Here is a 19,520-nt window from a genome sequence, read left to right on the forward strand (position 1 = left end):
ACCATTCCAGACGTTCTGTTCTGTAGTAATTAAGTTCCACTAGCACTATGTATTGCTATATTGTGAAGTCGAGTATCAGAATTTATAGCAGATTTGTCATTGCAAGTTAACTACTTAAACTCGAGAAAAGCATCTAAAACTGTTTATGATCTAACTTATTTTCTAGCTCTTGCCTCTAAGTATTTATTTCTGAAGCATTTGGAATCCATGCAGTGTTTCCGAAATTTGGTTAGTTCAAAGATATTTTATAAAATCAAAAATTGAATGAGAAGATTCTAGCACGAAGCTCAAGGGATTGAAATATCCCATTGTGTTTCCTATACCTGAAATATTTGCAGGGACTGGCCAAAATGAATAACGTTTCGGCTCAATAAATTTACTGCGGAAGAATCAGTCTCTGTTACTGCAAGATTCTTGAACTTAATTGAATGCTGCACTAGGGTAACTTTGCAAATGACTACATGTAATACAATCTCTGGCTCTGTACGTATTTGGTTAGATCTTTCCTCTGATGCTGTAAGCGGATAATTTTACGTGGTACCAACCTGGACATATTCAAAATCTCGTAGACACTACTTTTGCTGAAGAATCATGTAGTTGGTACGCGTGGTGGGTTTGATAATACAACCGAACCCATCAGATGGTATTATATGTCAAGGTGAAAAACAAGATGTTGTTAGTAGAAAGAAGAGTTTGTGTCTGTATTGCTTGGTTAACAGCGTGAAGCGTACAACGAAATAAATGTTGCAGTATAGAAAGTGCATGTGTAGTAGTGTGTGTATTCTTTTCTTTTATACTCTTTACAGCGTGTTTGAAAATGATTAACATGTTGGGCTATATGCACCCGCCTTTAGTTAAATTTAAGCTTATACATGCGAGTGACCAATAACCAAGACCATACTATGGCCTCGGCGACGAAGCGCTGCTGGAAACTACGTTAGTATACAGATTACTTTGTAAAGGAAATTTAGCGTCGCCCAGTGTTTATTGTTATTTACATGTAAACCTGACTAATATTCGTTTCATGTATTGCCTTCCTCCCCCTCGTGTAGAAGAGTTTACAGCGCATAGTGCTAATGTGAATACACTTGCACTTGGTCACAAATCCGGGAGGGTACTAGTAACAGGTGGAGATGACAAGAAAGTAAACCTTTGGGCCGTTGGCAAACACAATTGTTTTATGGTGAGTGAAATATTACGTCACATTTAAACCATTCATTAATGAGATTTTGGGTTTGAAACGCTGTGTCACATCCTTTGCTATAATCATGTGTTCTCCCGGTGACAGTGAAGAAATTATGGTTTACACAGTATTTTTTCATTGAACTTGCAGAGCTTAAGCGGTCATACAACTCCAGTGGAATGTGTACAGTTTGGACACACTGATGAACTGGTATGTGCAGGATCTCAGTCGGGTACTCTCAAAATCTGGGATTTGGAAGCTGCTAAAATTGTTCGTAGCCTCACAGGACATAAGAGTAATATTCGGTGCATAGACTTCCATCCTTATGGAGATTTCCTAGCATCAGGTTCATTTGATACATCAATCAAAGTAAGTACATTGCAGTCATGTCTTTTGTATCACATAAGTCTACACTTTTCATGTGGTAAATTTTACAAGCAGTACATTTTGTATTTAATGTGTGTAGGAAGGTATGCAGAGCTGGTGTTACAAATGTGCTGTATGCTGCATGTGCTGTTATGTTTACCTGGCAGGCAACTGGTATATACATGCAGTGTTTGTTTCATTTGATTACCATAGTCATTTTCCTCCTTGATGAGTGATGTGCATTCTTGTGAAGTTTTCAAATATATGTTACTGCCAGTCATTGATGCTGGAGCTAATATGAGTGGTGATTATTGTAATAGTGAAAAGGAATCCGAAAATGTTGTTTTTGACATGCTTTGGAAAAGCGTCACATACATGTTTGAAGTATCTACGTTATATGGTCATTTCCGTACTTGTCATTGAAATTCCTCTGTCACAATCACAGAAAATTTCATAGTGAGATTGTCAAAGTTTTGCAAGTACACAAGTTGTTTGAAACTTCCTGGCAGATTAAAACTGTGTGCCCGACCGAGACTTGAACTCAGGACTTTTGCCTTTCGCGGGCAAAGGTCCCGAGTTCGAGTCTCGGTCGGGCACACAGTTTTAATCTGCCAGGAAGTTTCATATCAGCGCACACTCCGCTGCAGAGTGAAAATCTCATTCTGGAAGTTATTGTTTGTTTTGTAACACAAACATGTTTAACGACAGTTATGGCATCATCAGTGGCTTTTTTAAATATTTTCCTACATATATACAGGTTATTTTTAGGTTCTGCAATATGCTACATCAGATTTTGCTGTCATGTAATTTGCATGTGCAGTTTACCTTTTATTTTACATTGTGCGTGCCTATGGTTGCCAACCAAAGTCGGCCACTGGTCTAAATTAGTACACCATATCAACTGCAAACATGACGGATGTTAGACAATAGTCTACATTGAATTTTTTGTTTATTATCCAATCTCTAAGAAGGTATGTTTTCATAAAATTCATGGAATACACTCACTTTTGGCCTTACCATAGTAGGACTAGCAAAATAGCCTATCACTATGGCCAGGCTAAAAACGGGGATAGCAAAATTATTAGAATTTGGAGAACTGATTGAATTAGAAGAGAGAGCTGTATCATGTCTACAGTAGTGACAAGTTTTGATATATTTTTTAAAGTGATGGATGTATGGAAATATAAAACTATGTATATGCCAATATAGAAGAAAAATGTAGCATAAAAATGGTAGGTAGTAACTTTAGTATAATTGATTTTGGCAATTTCTAGATGAAGCTCTAGATTTACCATGGCAAAGATGAACTGAGAAGTGCTGTGCTAATAAGAAGAATGTCTTTCAACAAATGGCAACACTCAGCAATTTTTTTTTGTCACATATTTGGTGCATATTTATTATGTACTGTAATGGCTTACTTTACTTTTCTCTCCTGGTCACTCATTTCCTGAGACTGAAAACTTTTCAGTTATAATCTCGATGTGTGAGAGTTTGTTCTGTCATGTGTGTCCATTTCAAGATACTTGCTTTGGAGAAGTTAAACTGATGAGGAAATGATTGTACCACTGGGTTTTGGTGTCCAATAAGCACAATGGTTTGGCAAGTGATCATGTTGCTGTTATCTGGTACACTGATGAACTAACTGCTAGTGGTTGAGCACAAGGCTTTTATATACACTCATGCTCATAAATTAAGGATAATTGTAGAATGTGGTGCCACACAACATGGCACTACACAAAACTGGCACTAATAGCATAGGCACAAAGGGAACACACAAGACACAGATCTTTAAGTTCACGGTATTGGTGATAAGTTGAGAAAACTGTCCCGAAACACTTGTGCTACAAAACTCCACTGTTTCCTGTGCATGTACGCCAACATCAATATGGGATATGATCACCATGCACATGTACACAGGCTGCGCAACAGGTTGGCATACTCTGGATCAGGTGGTTGAGCAGCTGCTGGGGTATAGCCTCTCATTCTTGCACCAGTGCCTGTCGGAGCTGCTGAAGTGTCCTAGGGGTGTGATGACATGCAGCGATACATCGACCAAGAGCATCCCAGACGTGCTCGATGGTGTTTAGATCTGGAGAACAGGCAGGCCACTCCATTCACCTGATATCTTCTGTTTCATGGTACTCCTCCACAATGGCAGCTCGGTGGGGCCATGGGTTATCATCCATCAGGAGGAAGGTGGGACCCACTGCACCCCTGTAGAGGTGGACACACTGGTGCAAAAGACGTCCCGATACACCTGACCTGTTACAGTTCCTCTGTCAAAGACATTCAGGGGTGTATGTGCACCAATCATAATCCCACCCTACACCATCAAACCACGACCTCCAAACAGGTCCCTTTGAAGGACATTAAGGGGTTGGTATCTGGTTCCTGGTTCACACCAGATGAAAACCCGGTGAGAATCACTGTTCAGACTATACCTGGACTTGTCCGTGTCCATAACTTGGGACCACTGTTCCAATTACAGTGTTCTGTGTTCGTGACACCAGGCTTTACGGGCTCTCCTGTGACCAGGGGTCAGTGGAATGCACCTTGCAGGTCTCCGGGCGAATAAACCATGTAAGGTCCCCAAGCAAGGCTACCTGTAGTACTCCGTGGCCATTTGTGGGCACTGATGGGGAGATATCGGTCTTCTTGTGGTGTTGTTCATTGTGGGCATCTCGTACTGTAGCGCCTGGACACGTTTCCTGTCTGCTGGAATCGTTGCCATAATCTTGAGATCACACTTTGTGGCACATGGAGGGCCCATGCTACGACCTGCTCTGTTTCACCAGCCGTCAGCCGCCCTTGTATTCTACCCCTCATAATGCCATCAGTGTGTGTTCTTTGAGCCATTTTCAACACACAGTCACCATTAGCATGTCTGAAAATGTCTGCACACTTACTCGCTGTGCTGTACTCTGACATGCACAAATACACCTCTGCATATGTGGACTGCTGCCAGTGCCACCGTGCGACAACCGCAGGTCAAATGCACCGCTTGGTCATACCCCAGAATGATTTAAATCCGCAAACCAGCCACCAGAGCGTTGTTTCACCATGTATCAGCATTATCCTTAATTTATGAGCATGAGTGTGCATTCCACTTCTCACTTGCATTGTGTGGTGGGCCCATATTTATGCCATCCGTAGTTTGAGTCTTGCAGTGTTTCCAATGGTCCATCCAAGGTTAACATCTTGGGCTATGCAATGAGCAGCACATTCATAGATCCTCCTGAGACATCCAGGAAGGTAAGCCTCCTATCCATTTCAACTTCCATGGTGAAGTTGATCACGAGAGGAGCTGGGATGTGCAAGGAATTCTTCCAGCTTGATTATTTCATGTGACAAATAATTAATGTGTCAGCAACTAAACAAAAGAAACAGATTGGTTTTTATTGGACTATTTCTTGGCTTTACTCCTCAAAATGTTCTGTGTACACATCAGCTGCAACCAGTGAAAGCAGGTTGCTCATGGCTTCTGCTTTATTCTGCTCATGGTATACGCAGACAAAATGTTAATCAGTGTGTTAATTCTTGCTATCTACAATAAATGTTATTTCCTTCAACTTCACTCTTATTCATAGATTCCATGACAACATGTTTTATTTAGTCTCCATCTGTTAATGTATTGTATTGTATATTTATTGCTCTTGTGAATCATACATTGTACAGGGGTACATAATGATATAGGACAAGTCAAATAATTGGAATAAAGTTTAACAGAAAACTGTTGTATCGTTTACTGTATATAACAATATATGTCTAACGTATGGGAATAACATTTCACAAATACACAACTAAATTTTATACATACACATTTCTTACTTTTGGCCTTGATTATCAGATACGCACATATATGTAATAGACGACGTATAATACACAGGTAAATCTGCATGTACACATTTCTTATTTCCAGCCTTAATTGTGTAAACAGTTTAAATTTTTCACATATTTACATTGTAGATAAAAGTTCATCAACACTATAGTAGCAATTCTGAAGCAAGTAGTCTCTCACTGCAGTTTTGAATTTATGCATGCCAGTTATTGCCTTAATTTTTTTAGGTAGTTTGTTATACAGTTTCTTTCCTGCTTGCAAGGGTCCTTTTAGGTTTAGTGTTGTATGTGAAAACTGCATATGTAAATCTTTATTATTCCTTGTGTTATATAAATGGATATTTTGTTTTTTTTTGGGGCAATCTTGCTATTTTCATCTACGGTTTTCCTTATCAACAGTATTGTTTCTAGGATATATAGGCATGGTAATGGAAGAATATGAAGCTTTTTAAATGAGGGTTTGCATGAAGATCAAGATGCTGTGCCTTCAATGGCTCTTATAATTCTTTTTTGTGCAGTAAAACAGCTTTTGCTGGGTGGTGAATTTCCCCAGCAAATTAAACCACATCTTAGTAGTGATTCTGCTTGGGCATAGTACACATTTTTTTATGGCTTGTATTGATGTGCATCCAGCAAGAATTTTTATACTATAACAAATGGTATTTAATTTACTACATAGGTGTTGTGTGTGTATCTGCCATGTTAGGTCATCTTGGATCCAAACTCCCAGAAATTTGGTGCTATTTACAATTTCATGTCTTTTGCCTAACAGTTCTATGGTTGCAGTTAAAGGCTGTTTATTCTGCACTGTGTGTAGACACATAGTGTTCGTTTTATGTGTATTTATTATTAAATTGTTCATTGTGAACCATTCTGATACATTTGAAGTGCTCTTTTTTATTTCATTTTGGAGCTCTTCAGGGGTCTTCCCTTTGATTGGCATATTTAATGTACTTAGTTAGAGCTGGATGGTTCCAAGTCATTTACAAACAGCAAGAACAAGATTGGTCCCAGTACAGAACCCTACGGCACACCGTATTTAAGACACTGTTTTTCTGATTGATAAAAATTTGTTCCTTCTTTGTACAAGACTTCAACTATTTGGTGTCTGTTTTGTAGATATGACTTTACCCACTCATAAGCCTCTGACACCAACACTTTCTAGCTTTCTAAGCAATAGGCCATCATTAATGATGTCAAATGGTTTTGAAAGATCTAGGAAAGTTGCTGCTATGTGTTCTTTTTTATCTAATGCATTTAAAGCTTCATTTAAGAAATCGATAATATCTGTCTAGGTTGATTTACATTTTCACACATGGTGTGTAGCTGAGAACAATTAATGTTTTCAGATTTTGTGTTTGATAGGTTGTCTCTTTGATGTTGTTTCAGTTTTATTTTAGCATTCTGTTTTCTTTTTCTTTATTGTTGTGGTGTCACATGGCCACTTCCTTGTACCTTTCTACTTTGTTTTCACTTCTGTCATGTATTCAGAACGTATTTATCAAGTTCTTCCTGCTTTGTTCTTAGTTTAATCTGAGTGTTTTTCTTTTTGTTTGTTGCAATGACTATAATGTTACTTTCTTTTCTTTGCATTTTGTTTCTGTATATAAAACATTTTGCAGTGTTACGTACAGTATATGCATAGGTTTAGTTATCCATATATAAAGCATAAAAGAAAGACAGGAAAGTATTGTGGATTAGAGCAGCTATCATATCTTTAACGCACATAAAAGTTCTATCTATAGTGATCATTTCCCTGTTCCTTATGAGTAAGGCACTGTTGATTTTCTTCAAGTATTCTAACGTTCCACATAAAATCAATGTTTTGTTTTATGCTCAAGGTTGTAACTTCATTCAGAAACATTGCTTGTAAGAACTATTGCATAGATGACACACATGTCAGTGTGTAATACTTTCCTTCAGATGCTATGTAAAAATACTAGAGAAAAGCAGTGACAAAAATTTTGGTCTCTGAGGTTGATGGAGTAGGAGCAAGTACTAGAATTAAGCCAGTAATGGAAGATGAAAACTGAAATAGTTCATAATTACTTTTGTTACCCTTTATTCTGTCGACCACCTGTACTTGTAGTTGCTCCTGTTGTGTGTGTGTGTGTGTGGGGGGGGGGGGGGGGGGGGTTTAAGTGTAAACAACTTCCATTCTGAAATATAGTAGGCCTACTTATCACTTAAATGTTTAATCTTGCTGTTGCTGGAGTTATGCTGCTATTACACTTTGTCAGTTCCATTTATGACTTCATTACACTTCTGTTCATCCACTACATAATGTTCTAGTTTTAAGTTAAAATAGTTTTTGTGTTCCTCTGCATCCTAAGTTTATGTACCACAAGCCACTGTATATAAATTTCAGACAGCATCCAGCTCTGTCAATATGGGACCCTCCCACCTCCCAGTCACCCACCCCGTCACCCCACTCCCTCCCCCCCCCCCCCCCCCCCTCCCAAAAAAAAACAGGGTGCTAGTGTGTTTCTATATGTGTCTTAATCTCTGTTTCAGCTTTGGGACATAAGAAGAAAAGGGTGTATTTTCACATACAGAGGACATGATAGGATGGTTAATAGTCTCAAATTTAGTCCAGATGGACAGTGGATTGCTTCTGGAGGGGATGAGGGCCATGTGAAGGTATTTATGTACTGTAGGCTGCATTATGTTGGAAACTATGTGCATCTTTGTTTCCTAAAAAGTATTTGGGAACTGCACCAGCTCTAATGGCTAGAACTGAATAAAAATGATTTTAAAATATGGGAATGTGTCCACTCTCCCAACCATTCAGGTGATTTGTTGATAAAACTGTGAATTTGTGTATGCTAGACATTTGATGGTAAGTGATTCGAAGGAGTGCAGAAGCACTAGCTAGTCAAGAAACAATACTGCGAAAGAGACAATTGTGACTAGGAAATTCATAAGAGCCAAATAAGTTATCACTGAAAATCATCATCTAAACCTTCTTCTTCCTCTTCGTCGTCATCATTGTCCTGTTCATATATAAGATGGTCTTCACTGCCATAGAAAGAGTTACTTATGGCGCACTTGTTGAAAGATTTAACAGAAATGTCTTCTCTCACTTGCAGACTATGACTGTTTTATCCACTGACACACTTGTTTCATTGTAGGTCATTTTAAAGCTCCCTTCGGCATAAATTCATTCTGGGCTTCATCCATCTTCCATTTGTTCCATTCTCTCTCATATACACTTTAAATGGTTTATTTATTGAGACATCAAGGGGCTGTAGTTGTAGAGCAAGTCCTCCCAGAATAACAGCAAGCTCTGCCTTTCCCTGTCTCAGTTTCTCTTTCACAGAATTTTTCAAGTGATGACTAAACTTATTTAGCACAATAAGAGAAGTCTTCTTCAATAAAGCACCTTTCCTTCTCTTCCACACTATGTCAATCCATAATTTCTTACCAGCCTCATCTATCCAACCCTTGTCATGTATGTGAACAGCACACCTGGTGGTGGTTCAGAAGGTTTTGGCATTGTTTTGCACTTGGAAGTGATCACTGGATGAAGTTTAATACCATCAGGACAACAGCATAGTGCATTTTTTCATGTCCACTTGTTTTTATAGCTACAATTTTAGCACCTTTCATGGCAACATTTCTGTTACTCGGCACATCGAATGACGGAGGAGTTACATCCATATTTGCTATTTGGCTTAATTTGATTCTGCTTGTCTTTCAGTGTTGAATATTGTTGTTGTTGTTGTTGTCTTCAGTCCAGAGACTGGTTTGATGCAGCTCTCCATGTTACTCTAATGTTGAATATTAACGCAATGGAAAGATATTTTCTGTTTGTACTCTTGTGGCATTTTCTGACCTATTTTGATTTTGGTCCTCGAAGTCCATGACACATCATAAACCTGTAGCGCCAACCAACTCCACCCATAAAGTCTGTTAAGTTACACTGTACCGCTAGCTTACGAGCATATATTTGAATAATTTTTTTTACTAATTCCAATGCCATTTTGACGGTGTCCTTGAATCAATTTAGAGTACATCACTTTCTAGTTTTGGCCATTTTGCATTCAGTCTTCTATTTGCACATTTAGTCTTCCTTATTTTTTTCAGTTCGTCTTTACTAGCCTGCCAGTCGTGAATAATTTTTCCCGTTGGTGGAGGGCAAAATGCCACTCAACTGTTCTGTTTCAGTGTTGTTCTGCATTTGCTATTACTTTCAATTTATAGTGCGCATCACTTGAATACCTTTTATTTTTTCCATTATGAAACTAGCTAGTAACTAAAAGTATTGCAGTATTACCAATAAATAATCTTTTTAAATTCAATTTCTCTGGCACTGTTGACCAATGGCGGGGATACATATTGGGGGGGGGGGGCGCAGGAAGCCGGTCAGTGCGCATGCTATTCGTTCGTTTCTTTCGCGAGTAGTTGTATATTCCTGTGTAGCGCGTGCACACTAGATCTGACTATCCCACTTTGCACAAGCTGTACAAAATATTTGCTTGTCTACCTGTGTCTATCGCTAAAGTAGAAAGAAGGTTTTCAACATTGTGGCATACAAAGACATGGCTAAGGTCGACAGTGGAGGAGGAATCCTCCTGGAGGATCGACTTAATGGCTTAGCTCTATTGATTGTCCTATTGACAAAGTAATTAACCAGTTTGCCCTGAGTAATAGGCACATAGAATTGATGATTTAAGGTAGAGAACCACAATTGTAATGTTTTTAAATCATAAAATGGCATTGTATATGTGTATAATCAATTTAAATAAAACTTTCTTAAATGTTGCATGTGACTTGATTATTTGTTATTACTGTAAAAGTAAAAGTAGCTCAAGATATCCTTAGCACCCCCTCCTTGAGGTTTTCCTGTATCGGCTACTGCTGTAGACTGCAATGATGCATCATGGACTAGGCAGTGTTCTGGGTTTATGATGGTGCGATGGGAGGGAGACACTGTTAGCAAGCTTGTGAATCCCTGCAACTCATCTTTGTCACATCGGTGCACTGTTGGTGCCAGTTGAATCCATTGTTGCCAGATCGAGATATGTTTTCCATGGCATCAAATATATGGTCATTTTTAAGACTGGTGGGAATTTTTAATCAAACACTGGGCCTTTTTATGTTAATTTCGAGTATAAGATGCACCAGAATTTTGGAGGCAATTTTTTAAAGAAAAATTTGTGTCTTGTAGTCTGTAAAATATGGTATTCTTGAAACAAAATAATTATTACATACATATCCACATTTTAAAATAATTTTTATTCAACTTTCTGTTTGAACCAGGGTACTATCCTTCTTGTGGTTGCAATGTCATTTTTACTATTTGTGAAGCAAAAAAGTTAGTCTTCTATGTGAGCAACATATTGATTAGGTTGCAGTGTATTAAGTCTATTAAATAGCTAAAAGTGTGAAATATTGCCCCCATAATCTTCATAATTTTTGTTCTGCCCACATTTTCCAGTGTTAGGCTTCTGAATGAGTGGGAAAGTGTTGTGCCATTAATGATAATTTTCATCTCCTTAACATACTGAATAATTTATTTGATCTCATAATATGTTTTGCTATATCATCACCAGCAGTGCTAGTAGGCATTTTTGCCATTCAAAAATAAATATGAAAGCCAGTAAACATCCTTAACATTCATGATAATCAGATCAGTAAAAGTTATTATAAGGCTCTCCATGTCAAAAACAAATGTAATCAGTTCGTGTATTCTGCCAAAAGAAATCATTAGGTCAGGACCTTCTTATTGGCTACTGTATACTACCATCTGGTTGGGTATGACAAACATAAATGAATTGGTGACTAAGTGCAAGAGATGCCAATACCGTAAGTTCACTTTAGCCAGATTGTACATTCGGTAGTGAGTGATGAATGCTTTTACCTTTACGCTGTTGATTCATTGGGAACGTTTGTGTGGGACATCATGTTTTATAGGGATTGTGAATGACTTTGCAGCTTGTCACAGTAATGTGTAGCATTTTGAAATCAGATTCTATGTTACAGTGTTTTTTTTTATTAGTCATTTTTTCATTTTAATTGGACCAATAATTGCTTTACTTGTTGGGTACATTACACCCTTTTTTAAAAGTTGGGAAATGATGCTTACATTTGGGGATTGCAGTAGCTATGTGGAGATGATTAGGCTTGCACAGGTTAGTGTACTGTGGAGAGCTGCATCAAACCTGGATTGGGGCTGAATGCCACAACAACAACATTACTCTCAGATACATTTGTGTCTATATATAAGTTTGACTATGTTTTCAGTTTGTGTTGTTAGTGTTGTGTTGGATCAAAAATCAGACTAGATCTCAGCAGTTTTACAAATGGGACAGAGTAAGATTCACAATATGAAGGAAAGCCAGTTTGCTACATTTTTATGTGTAGCTTTTAAACTACAGCATGAAAACTGGGCCTAGTTTTATGCAAGGCAATTTAGGGGATGACTACAAAATTTAATGTAGGTCTGATCTGTAGTATGAATGAATAGTATGAATAGTAAAGAATGTATGCTGAGCTACATTTTATAATTTTTAATTTGGTTTTGTTGTTAATATCTGATATTTGTTTTAACAGTTATGGGACCTGCGAGCTGGACGGTTGCTAAAGCAGTTCTCAGAGCACAATGGATCTATTTCTGCAGTCAAGTTTCATCCCAATGAATTTTTGTTAGCTGCAGGAAGTGCAGATCGAACTGTTACTTTTTGGGATCTAGAGAAGTTTCAACTTATTTCTACATCTGACAAAGACATTTTTCCTATCAGGTATGAGATATTCACTGTGTTTTCATCTACCATTCTTTGCTTTTTGAGTAAATGTGTGCACATTTTCTAGAATGATCATTTGGAGTTGAGGTGCATATGTGTCAGAGGGGTCACTGCTCACTATATTTACCTCCACACAATGCAGTTGACTCTGAGGCTCTAACAAATCTTACAGAACAACTCCCCCGACTGTTTCTTCAACTGATAGACTTCAATGCCCATCGTATATTGTGGGGTTTGACCTGTACTTGCCATCGGGGCTGGGTTTTGGAGAGCCTCATGATGTCTCGCGAGCTATGCATCCTCAACACAGGCACTTCCACTCATTTCTGTGCTGTTACTGGAACACTCTCAGCTGTTGACCTCTTTTTTCTGCTCTCCAGCCCTTATGGACTCTGTTCAGATGCAGAAGTCACTGGTGATCCTCATTCCAGTGACCACTTCCCACTCTGTATTCACCTACTGAATTTAACTCTCACTGAAAACACACAGCTAGGATGGATGATCAGCAGAACCAGCTGAATACTGTTTGACAAGCTGGCTATGTTTGTGTGCTGTGACAGCATCCAGGAGTGGGTGGACACATTACACAAGTAATTCACCATGCCACTGACCTCTCCATCCCACAGTCTTCTCAACGTCCTAGGAGGCTACCCGTCCCATAGTGCCTTTTGATTAGTGTTGGCAAAGACTCAACACAGCGTCAGGGAGAGCAGGAAAAGGTCATGGCAAGTGTTCCTGGACTCTGTCAACGGTTCCACTTGTTCTTCTACAATATGGGAAGCCATCAGGAGGATATCTGATAAAGGCAGTCGGTTACTTATAGCAGCATTGTTGAATCAGGGGTGTCTACAAACAACACTTGGAGACTTTGCACAGACAGTGGCAGAGCATTTTGCACTGACTACTGCCATTGCCAGCTGGGATACAGCATTCTTTCGTTACCATGCCCCCCATGGAAAGGGGTGAGATGGACTTGAGGTCTCACAATTCGGAGTCATATAACTGCCCATTCTGCATGCGGGAGCCGGATTTGGCACTGCTGCTGCAGCTTGTGATACTGCACCCGGCGGTCATGACCAAATGTGATACTGCTTGCTGCAAAGGTTGAAACCAGTGTCCAAGGAAATTTTCTTACAATATTTTAAATCAGTATGGCTGACAGGCAACTTATCCAAATCGTGGAGGGAGGTAATTTTGTCCCTCTTCTTAAATCGAGCAAGGAGCGAACATGACCCAATAGTTACCATAGCATCGTCTGAATGAGCTGTATAGGAAAGACCTTGGAGCGAATGGTTAACCATCATCTGGTATGGATGTTAGACAGAGGCAACTCCTTAGCCTCTCTCATTGTGGATTCAGGGGATTTCGATCCACTAAGTGAAATGAAATGATCGTATGGCATTGTTGGCCGGGAGACACATTCAGATGAGTTCGGCCACCGTATTGCAAGTCCTTTTTAGGTGACGCCACATCGGCGACTTGCAAGTCAATGATGATGGAGGACATACAACACCCAACCCTCTGCCAGGAATTGAACCCGGGTCCACTGCGTGCTAGGCGGTAACGCTATGACTACATTATGGAGGCGGACTTCGATCCACTGTCAACAACCTGATCTTGCTAGAGTCTGCTGTTCAGCAGGCTTTTCTGCATAAACAGCATTGTGCAAGTATATTTTTTGATAGCAATAAGGCATGCAATACTACTTGGAGACACTTTCTTCTAAGGCAGCTCTATCAATGAGGTTTCTGTGGCTGTCTCCCCATCATTATTTGGTCCTTTTCATCAAAGCACTTTTTTTGATACTCAGTTGGTGACATGCTGTTGGATATTTTTGAGCAGGAGAATGGTGTTTCTCAGGGCAGTGTTTTAAGTGTTACCCTCGTTGCCACATCCATCAGCAGTATCATGTCCACATAAAGGAGTCCAGTACAATGCTCCGTATTTGTGGATTATTTTGGAGTTATCTGTTTCTCCCCCAGTATTGCAACAGCACATCATCAGCTACTTCATACATTGACAAGGATGGGGGAGGAGTGGGCTGCAAAGACTGGTTCTTCATTTTCTGCAGAGAAGACAGAGAGAGAGAGAGAGAGAGAGAGAGAGAGTGTGTGTGTGTGTGTGTGTGTGTGTGTGTGTGTGTGTGTTCATTTCAATTGTACATATTGTATTTTCAGTTTACCTGATTTGAGTGTATGGAACGCCATTCTCCCTTTTAAAGACTGTGTAGTTTTTGGGTCTCAATTTTGACTCCAAGCTGTTGCCACACCTGAAGGACCTGATGGCCAAAGCCCAGAAGGCACTAAACATTTTGAAGTGTGTTAGTCACAGGTCTTGGGGAACGGAGAGGACACCTCTGTTCCAGTTTTGTAGGGCTGTCTTTCGATCGCAGCTGGACTATGGATGCACAGTGTGCAGTTCAGTGGAGCCTTCGTACCTGAAAATCATTGACACAGTCCACCTTGACAGATCAGGCTGTCCATGGCCGCTGACAGGACCAAGCCCATATACAGTCTCTGTTCTGAGGCTGGTGAGCCGTCACTTATCATCTGGCAGGAGTTTCTAGTGGCTCATCAGGTTTGTCAGCTCCTTGTTACTTCCACTTCCCCAGCATCCAGCTATAGAATGTCACTTTACAAATCATCCACGGGCAACGAGGCCATTTGGGATCTGTGTGAAATGTATGCTGGAGTCCCTTGTTGTGAGCATGTACAGGCTCAAGTCAGGGGTTGTAACCAACTGCTGCCATGTTTATTGCAGAGTCCCGCAGTAATTTTAGATTTATTGCAGCACAGGAGAGATTGCTTCTGTTTTTCATATGATACTTTTTGACATTTTAAATGAGCGCCACAACTACGTACAGCGTTACCACAAGTTCTGGAAATCAGGGAATATCAGGGAATTTCAAATGTTTCAGTGAGATCAGGGAAGTTTGAAAGAAGAAGGAAAACTGGAAAAATCTCATTTTTGACTCGGTAGATGAAATGGTTTGTTAACTGAGATGTCGTGCATTGTAACTGGCAGGTCACAGCTGAGTATGTGCACTGTTTACCTATTCCCTCAGTCTTACTGCTTCTCCTCTTCCTACAATTCCCCTCAGCTTGCAGTCAGTGCTGCCAGCACTTATTGCCACTAACCTAGCAGCTGCCAACTAGAGGTAGGGAAGTGTGAGGAGTGGTTTGTTTGGATCTCATTCTCAGAGATTGTTGATGCAGCTGCCGGAGACGGTGGTCGTGTGTGCATGAATTGTGTCTGAGTGAATGTGTGTGTGTGCTCTCATTTTCTGACAAAGGCTATGACAGAAAGTTTACTTGTGAGAGTGTGATTGTCTTTTCTATGAGCCTTTCTGCAGCTCAGTGATCATCTTTATGGTGAGTTGCTACCTATCCTCATTAGTATTGATTCTCAGAATATTTGCACAAGTTATCTGTTGCATGGATTGATCACCACAGTCTCATTTCATCAACATGGCACATGAATAGGTGGCCACACAAGTGGACTTCCACGGTGGGCCAGAACCGCAGGCCATTTCTGCGGCTATCTCTAACAAATTGGGCCTGCCGATCTGAAGCTCATCATTTTCCACCAATGGGCAAGCCCTGTCCATCGGATCTAGTCTCACTGATCCACCTGCTGGCTGGGTCTGTTTGTTTATAGCATAATGCAGCAGATTTTCGTGGTTTATCGAAGGACCGAGTACTGTGGTGCTGCTCGGCAGGCCAGAGGCCATGGCCGATGGATTTCAGGAATTGTGAGTGTCTCACTGCAAGTCCATTGTACAGTGCAGCATTTTACAGACATTTGATACACTCTAGCACATTTTGGCACTCCAAAAATAATTCATACATTAGAACATATGGACAGTAAGAAGAAAATTGTGGCAGTTGCTTGCAGTTTATGGACAGTAAGAAGAAAATTGTGGCAGTTGCTTGCAGTTTGTATACAATGTACTCATATATTACTCAAAACAAAAATCACACAGTGACTAATAACTGACAGTAGCGGACATAGTAGATCCAACATTTTATTGGTGGTCACCTAAAGTGTTGGTTTACACAATTCTTCCCTGCCTTATACATTTATTTCAAGAGGCCTGCTTTTTTCTGAGGTTGTTTCTGAAATCAGTGAAGATATTTTAAAACTGTCTTGCGACTCCAAGGAAATGCTTATTTTTGTTACCAAATGTGTTTCGTTTTATTGAAAAAAAAGAAAAGGAAAAAAAAACAAGTGGTCTTAATGAAACACATATACCATTTGGCTTTCTTTCTCCATCTAAAAACAGTTCATTACAGAAATGATGTTAATGCTTAAGATTTTTTGCTCATACAGGGGAGAAATAAGGAAGTTCTTACATTTTTTTGTCAACTTATGTCTTTACTTACCCTTGGGATCTCAAAATTTGTCAGGGAAAAAATGTTAAAACTTGTTTGGAAATTGAGGAAATATCAGGGAATTTCATGTGGGGAAACTTGTGGCAATCCTGATGTAGTCTTCATGGCTGGGCCTAAACAGGGGAGCTCCATTGGTTCCTCTGTCACTTTCCCCAAATTGTGCACTCAAGATTCAGTTGCCTCCAGAGTTCACTGTATTTGATGCTGAACTAGCTATGGTATTGAGGGCACTGGGGCAGATGAGATGTGCCATGCCTGCTAAATTCCTTGCCCATACCAACTCCCTGAGTGCTCTTTAGTCTCTGCAAAACTTGTATCGAGCTGATAAAGCAGTTCAGGATTTCCTGGATGCCTTCCTCTGGCTACAAGGAATGTAGAAGGAGGTGTCCTCCTGCAGGGTGCCAGGGCACGTGGGTATTGTGGGAAATGGAAGGGCAGATATAGCAGCCAAGGGGGTGAATCTTAATCCTCAGTTAGTTCAGTGTGCCATCTCCCTGCATGTACTCATCTCGCTGTTGAGCTACAGAGTCATGCGTCGTTGGGTACACAAGTGGCTGGAAGTGACTGGTAATAAGCTGTGTCTACTAAATCCCATTATATGGCCCTGTGTGTTTCCTTTTGGCCACAAATAAGGGGTGAGGTCCTGCTTACTTGTCTTCGCATAGGCCACAGCCATCTGATGCAGGGGTTCTTGCTCTGGCGACAGGATTCTCCAACATGCGGTGCTTGTGGTGTACAGGTGACTGTGTGCCACATTTTATTGGACTGTGTTTTATTTTTGAGTCAGAGGGTAGCGGCAGATTTGCTGGCAGGTCTGCCCTCTATTTTAAGTGACACTGACACAAATACGGTTGGAGTATTAAGATTTTGTGACGTGCCCACCTTGTTTCCAAAAATTTTAGGAAGATGTTCTTAATGTGTAACAGAGTGACTGGCTCACATTTTTTTTGTAAGTGGTCAGGCAGTCACATTTCCCAGTGCTTTTCTTTTAGCTCCTCTGTGGTTTTCCTGTTTTGATCCCCGGAATAGCACCTTTCAACCTTCTCCATTGTATAAAGGCCTGTGTGGGTCAATGCAAGTGAGGTGGGAGCGAGTGAATGACTGTTATTTTGTGTGTTTCCTCCTCACTGTGTGACAGAGAGTTTACACGTTTTATTCACATTTGTATCTTTTAATTTGTGTAAGGGCACTGATAAATGTCGGCGTAGAGTGTGTGTAACTTACACACACACACACACACACACACACACACACACACACACACAAACAAGCACATGTCACGCACACATGACCGCTACGTCTGGCAGCTCCAGCTGGAAGAATGTTGTTACATGATTACCAGGGGCATAGACATAATCAACATGTGACACACATGCTACATTTCAGAACCTGAAAAGAGAGATTTGGTGGAAGCTGAACTCTTTGAGGATTAACAGTTTGCTGACTGGCCACATATATTGGGCCTAGGAAACTGGCCATTTAAGCCATTATTTAAAGCATTACTGACACATATGTAATTGATGTATCTTCAAGAGTAATACATACCAAAAACGTGCTAAGCTTCAAGATTAATTTTTCATATTTACTTTATTTCTTAGATAGATTACAGATTTTAAAATTATGTTGACAGAAAGTATAATTATCAGTGTGAGGTGAATTATTGAGCATTTCTACCTCATGAGCTGCCAAAATTTCTTGCTCACATAACAAACGTGACATATTTGTAGCAGAATTACAGCAAACTGTGAAACCTTATGAGTACTTGTACAAAATTGGGTTATTTCAATATATTGGCTCAGCCATACATAACAGCAGCTGTTAGATTTGCTGTTGTTTCTTTCAAAATAGTTCTAGGAATTGACAACATAAGGCAGCACCAGTCAAGGGACAGGTAGCAAGATGTCCATACATTGTTCTCATACAAAGTGAGTCCAGTTTTGAAGCGCTGGGTGGTGCGCATTTTGAGAAAATTGTGGCCCAACCTATAATCGCGTGCAATCTTTTTAACACAGCCCAACATATAGTCAGCTGCAGTCTTTTTAACACAAAGTTGTGGCCTTAACTCTGCTTGGGCTTGGTCTCCAAAGTGTTTATGGGAAGTTAACCCAGGACAACAGATTGGATGGGGGGAAGGGGGGGAGGGGCATATCTAAACAATAAGGAAATTATCGGTAAATTTGAATACTTGTCTTCCATTCAACCCTTTCATGTACCCTGCCAATTAAAAAAACTTCTGCAGTTTGTAATTTTTGTTGTTCTTAATCTAGTTCCATATTCAAAATGTTAGACTTCTATCTTTGATTATCATTACTATACTCTGTTCATCCCCCCTGCGGGTCCGGGGGTAAGAATAGGCCCGCAGTATTCCTGCCTGTCGTAAGAGGCGACTAAAAGGACTCTCAACTGTTTCGGCCTTTAATGTGATGGTCCCCTAAGGGGTTTGACCACTACCTTTTCAAATTTTCCGATAGTGTGTACCATTTGGGGAAGGACGCCTTACGTGGTGCATCTTAAATCAGTTTTGCCCTAAGATCTGGCACACCCGATATTGTCATGGAGTTGGACTTACACTGAGCGTCTGGCCAAATCAGCTGCAGTGTGTTCCGGGTAGCATACATTCCCTCCATTGTGCACTTCCATCTTTGCCCTCATGGTATACATGGATATTCGACACCCGACATCCAGCACGGTAGCCAGTCCGTTGTTGTGGGGTCATCATGTACCCTCTTGGTAGTAGCCCCCTGACTACACAGGGATGGCACTGCTGATGCCTGAGCTGCTACCTCCCCACGTACACCAAGGAATAGATGCCTATCTCTCTGGGGCATCAGGAGTCCCGGCAAAGGTCATCCTGCCAGGCGGTCTTTGCTGTGGCTGGGTGGTGCCCGTGGGGAGAGCCCCTGGTCGGAGTGGGTGGCATCAGGGCGGATGACCCGCAATGAAGCGTAGTACATCATTTCTCGCTGGTGGGCCTCCACCAGCAGTCTCTAAGCGATC

At 40.5% G+C, this 19,520-nt stretch overlaps 1 protein-coding gene across 2 annotated transcripts in view; it reads left to right on the forward strand.

The window, feature by feature from the left end:
• Positions 1–584: 584 nt before the first annotated feature.
• Positions 585–19,520, forward strand: part of LOC126458554 (katanin p80 WD40 repeat-containing subunit B1) — a 147,068-nt gene continuing 128,132 nt past the window's right edge. For both annotated transcript variants that reach the window (XM_050095675.1, XM_050095676.1), the window contains exons 1-5: positions 585–936; positions 1,053–1,183; positions 1,334–1,552; positions 7,901–8,026; positions 11,942–12,129. In XM_050095675.1, the coding sequence (XP_049951632.1) occupies positions 873–936; positions 1,053–1,183; positions 1,334–1,552; positions 7,901–8,026; positions 11,942–12,129 (728 nt within the window). In that variant the 5' untranslated portion in view covers positions 585–872. The remainder of the gene's footprint in view (positions 937–1,052; positions 1,184–1,333; positions 1,553–7,900; positions 8,027–11,941; positions 12,130–19,520) is intronic.

This window comes from Schistocerca serialis, chromosome 2, assembly GCF_023864345.2.
Source record: "Schistocerca serialis cubense isolate TAMUIC-IGC-003099 chromosome 2, iqSchSeri2.2, whole genome shotgun sequence".
Classification (NCBI taxonomy): Eukaryota; Metazoa; Arthropoda; class Insecta; order Orthoptera; family Acrididae; genus Schistocerca; species Schistocerca serialis.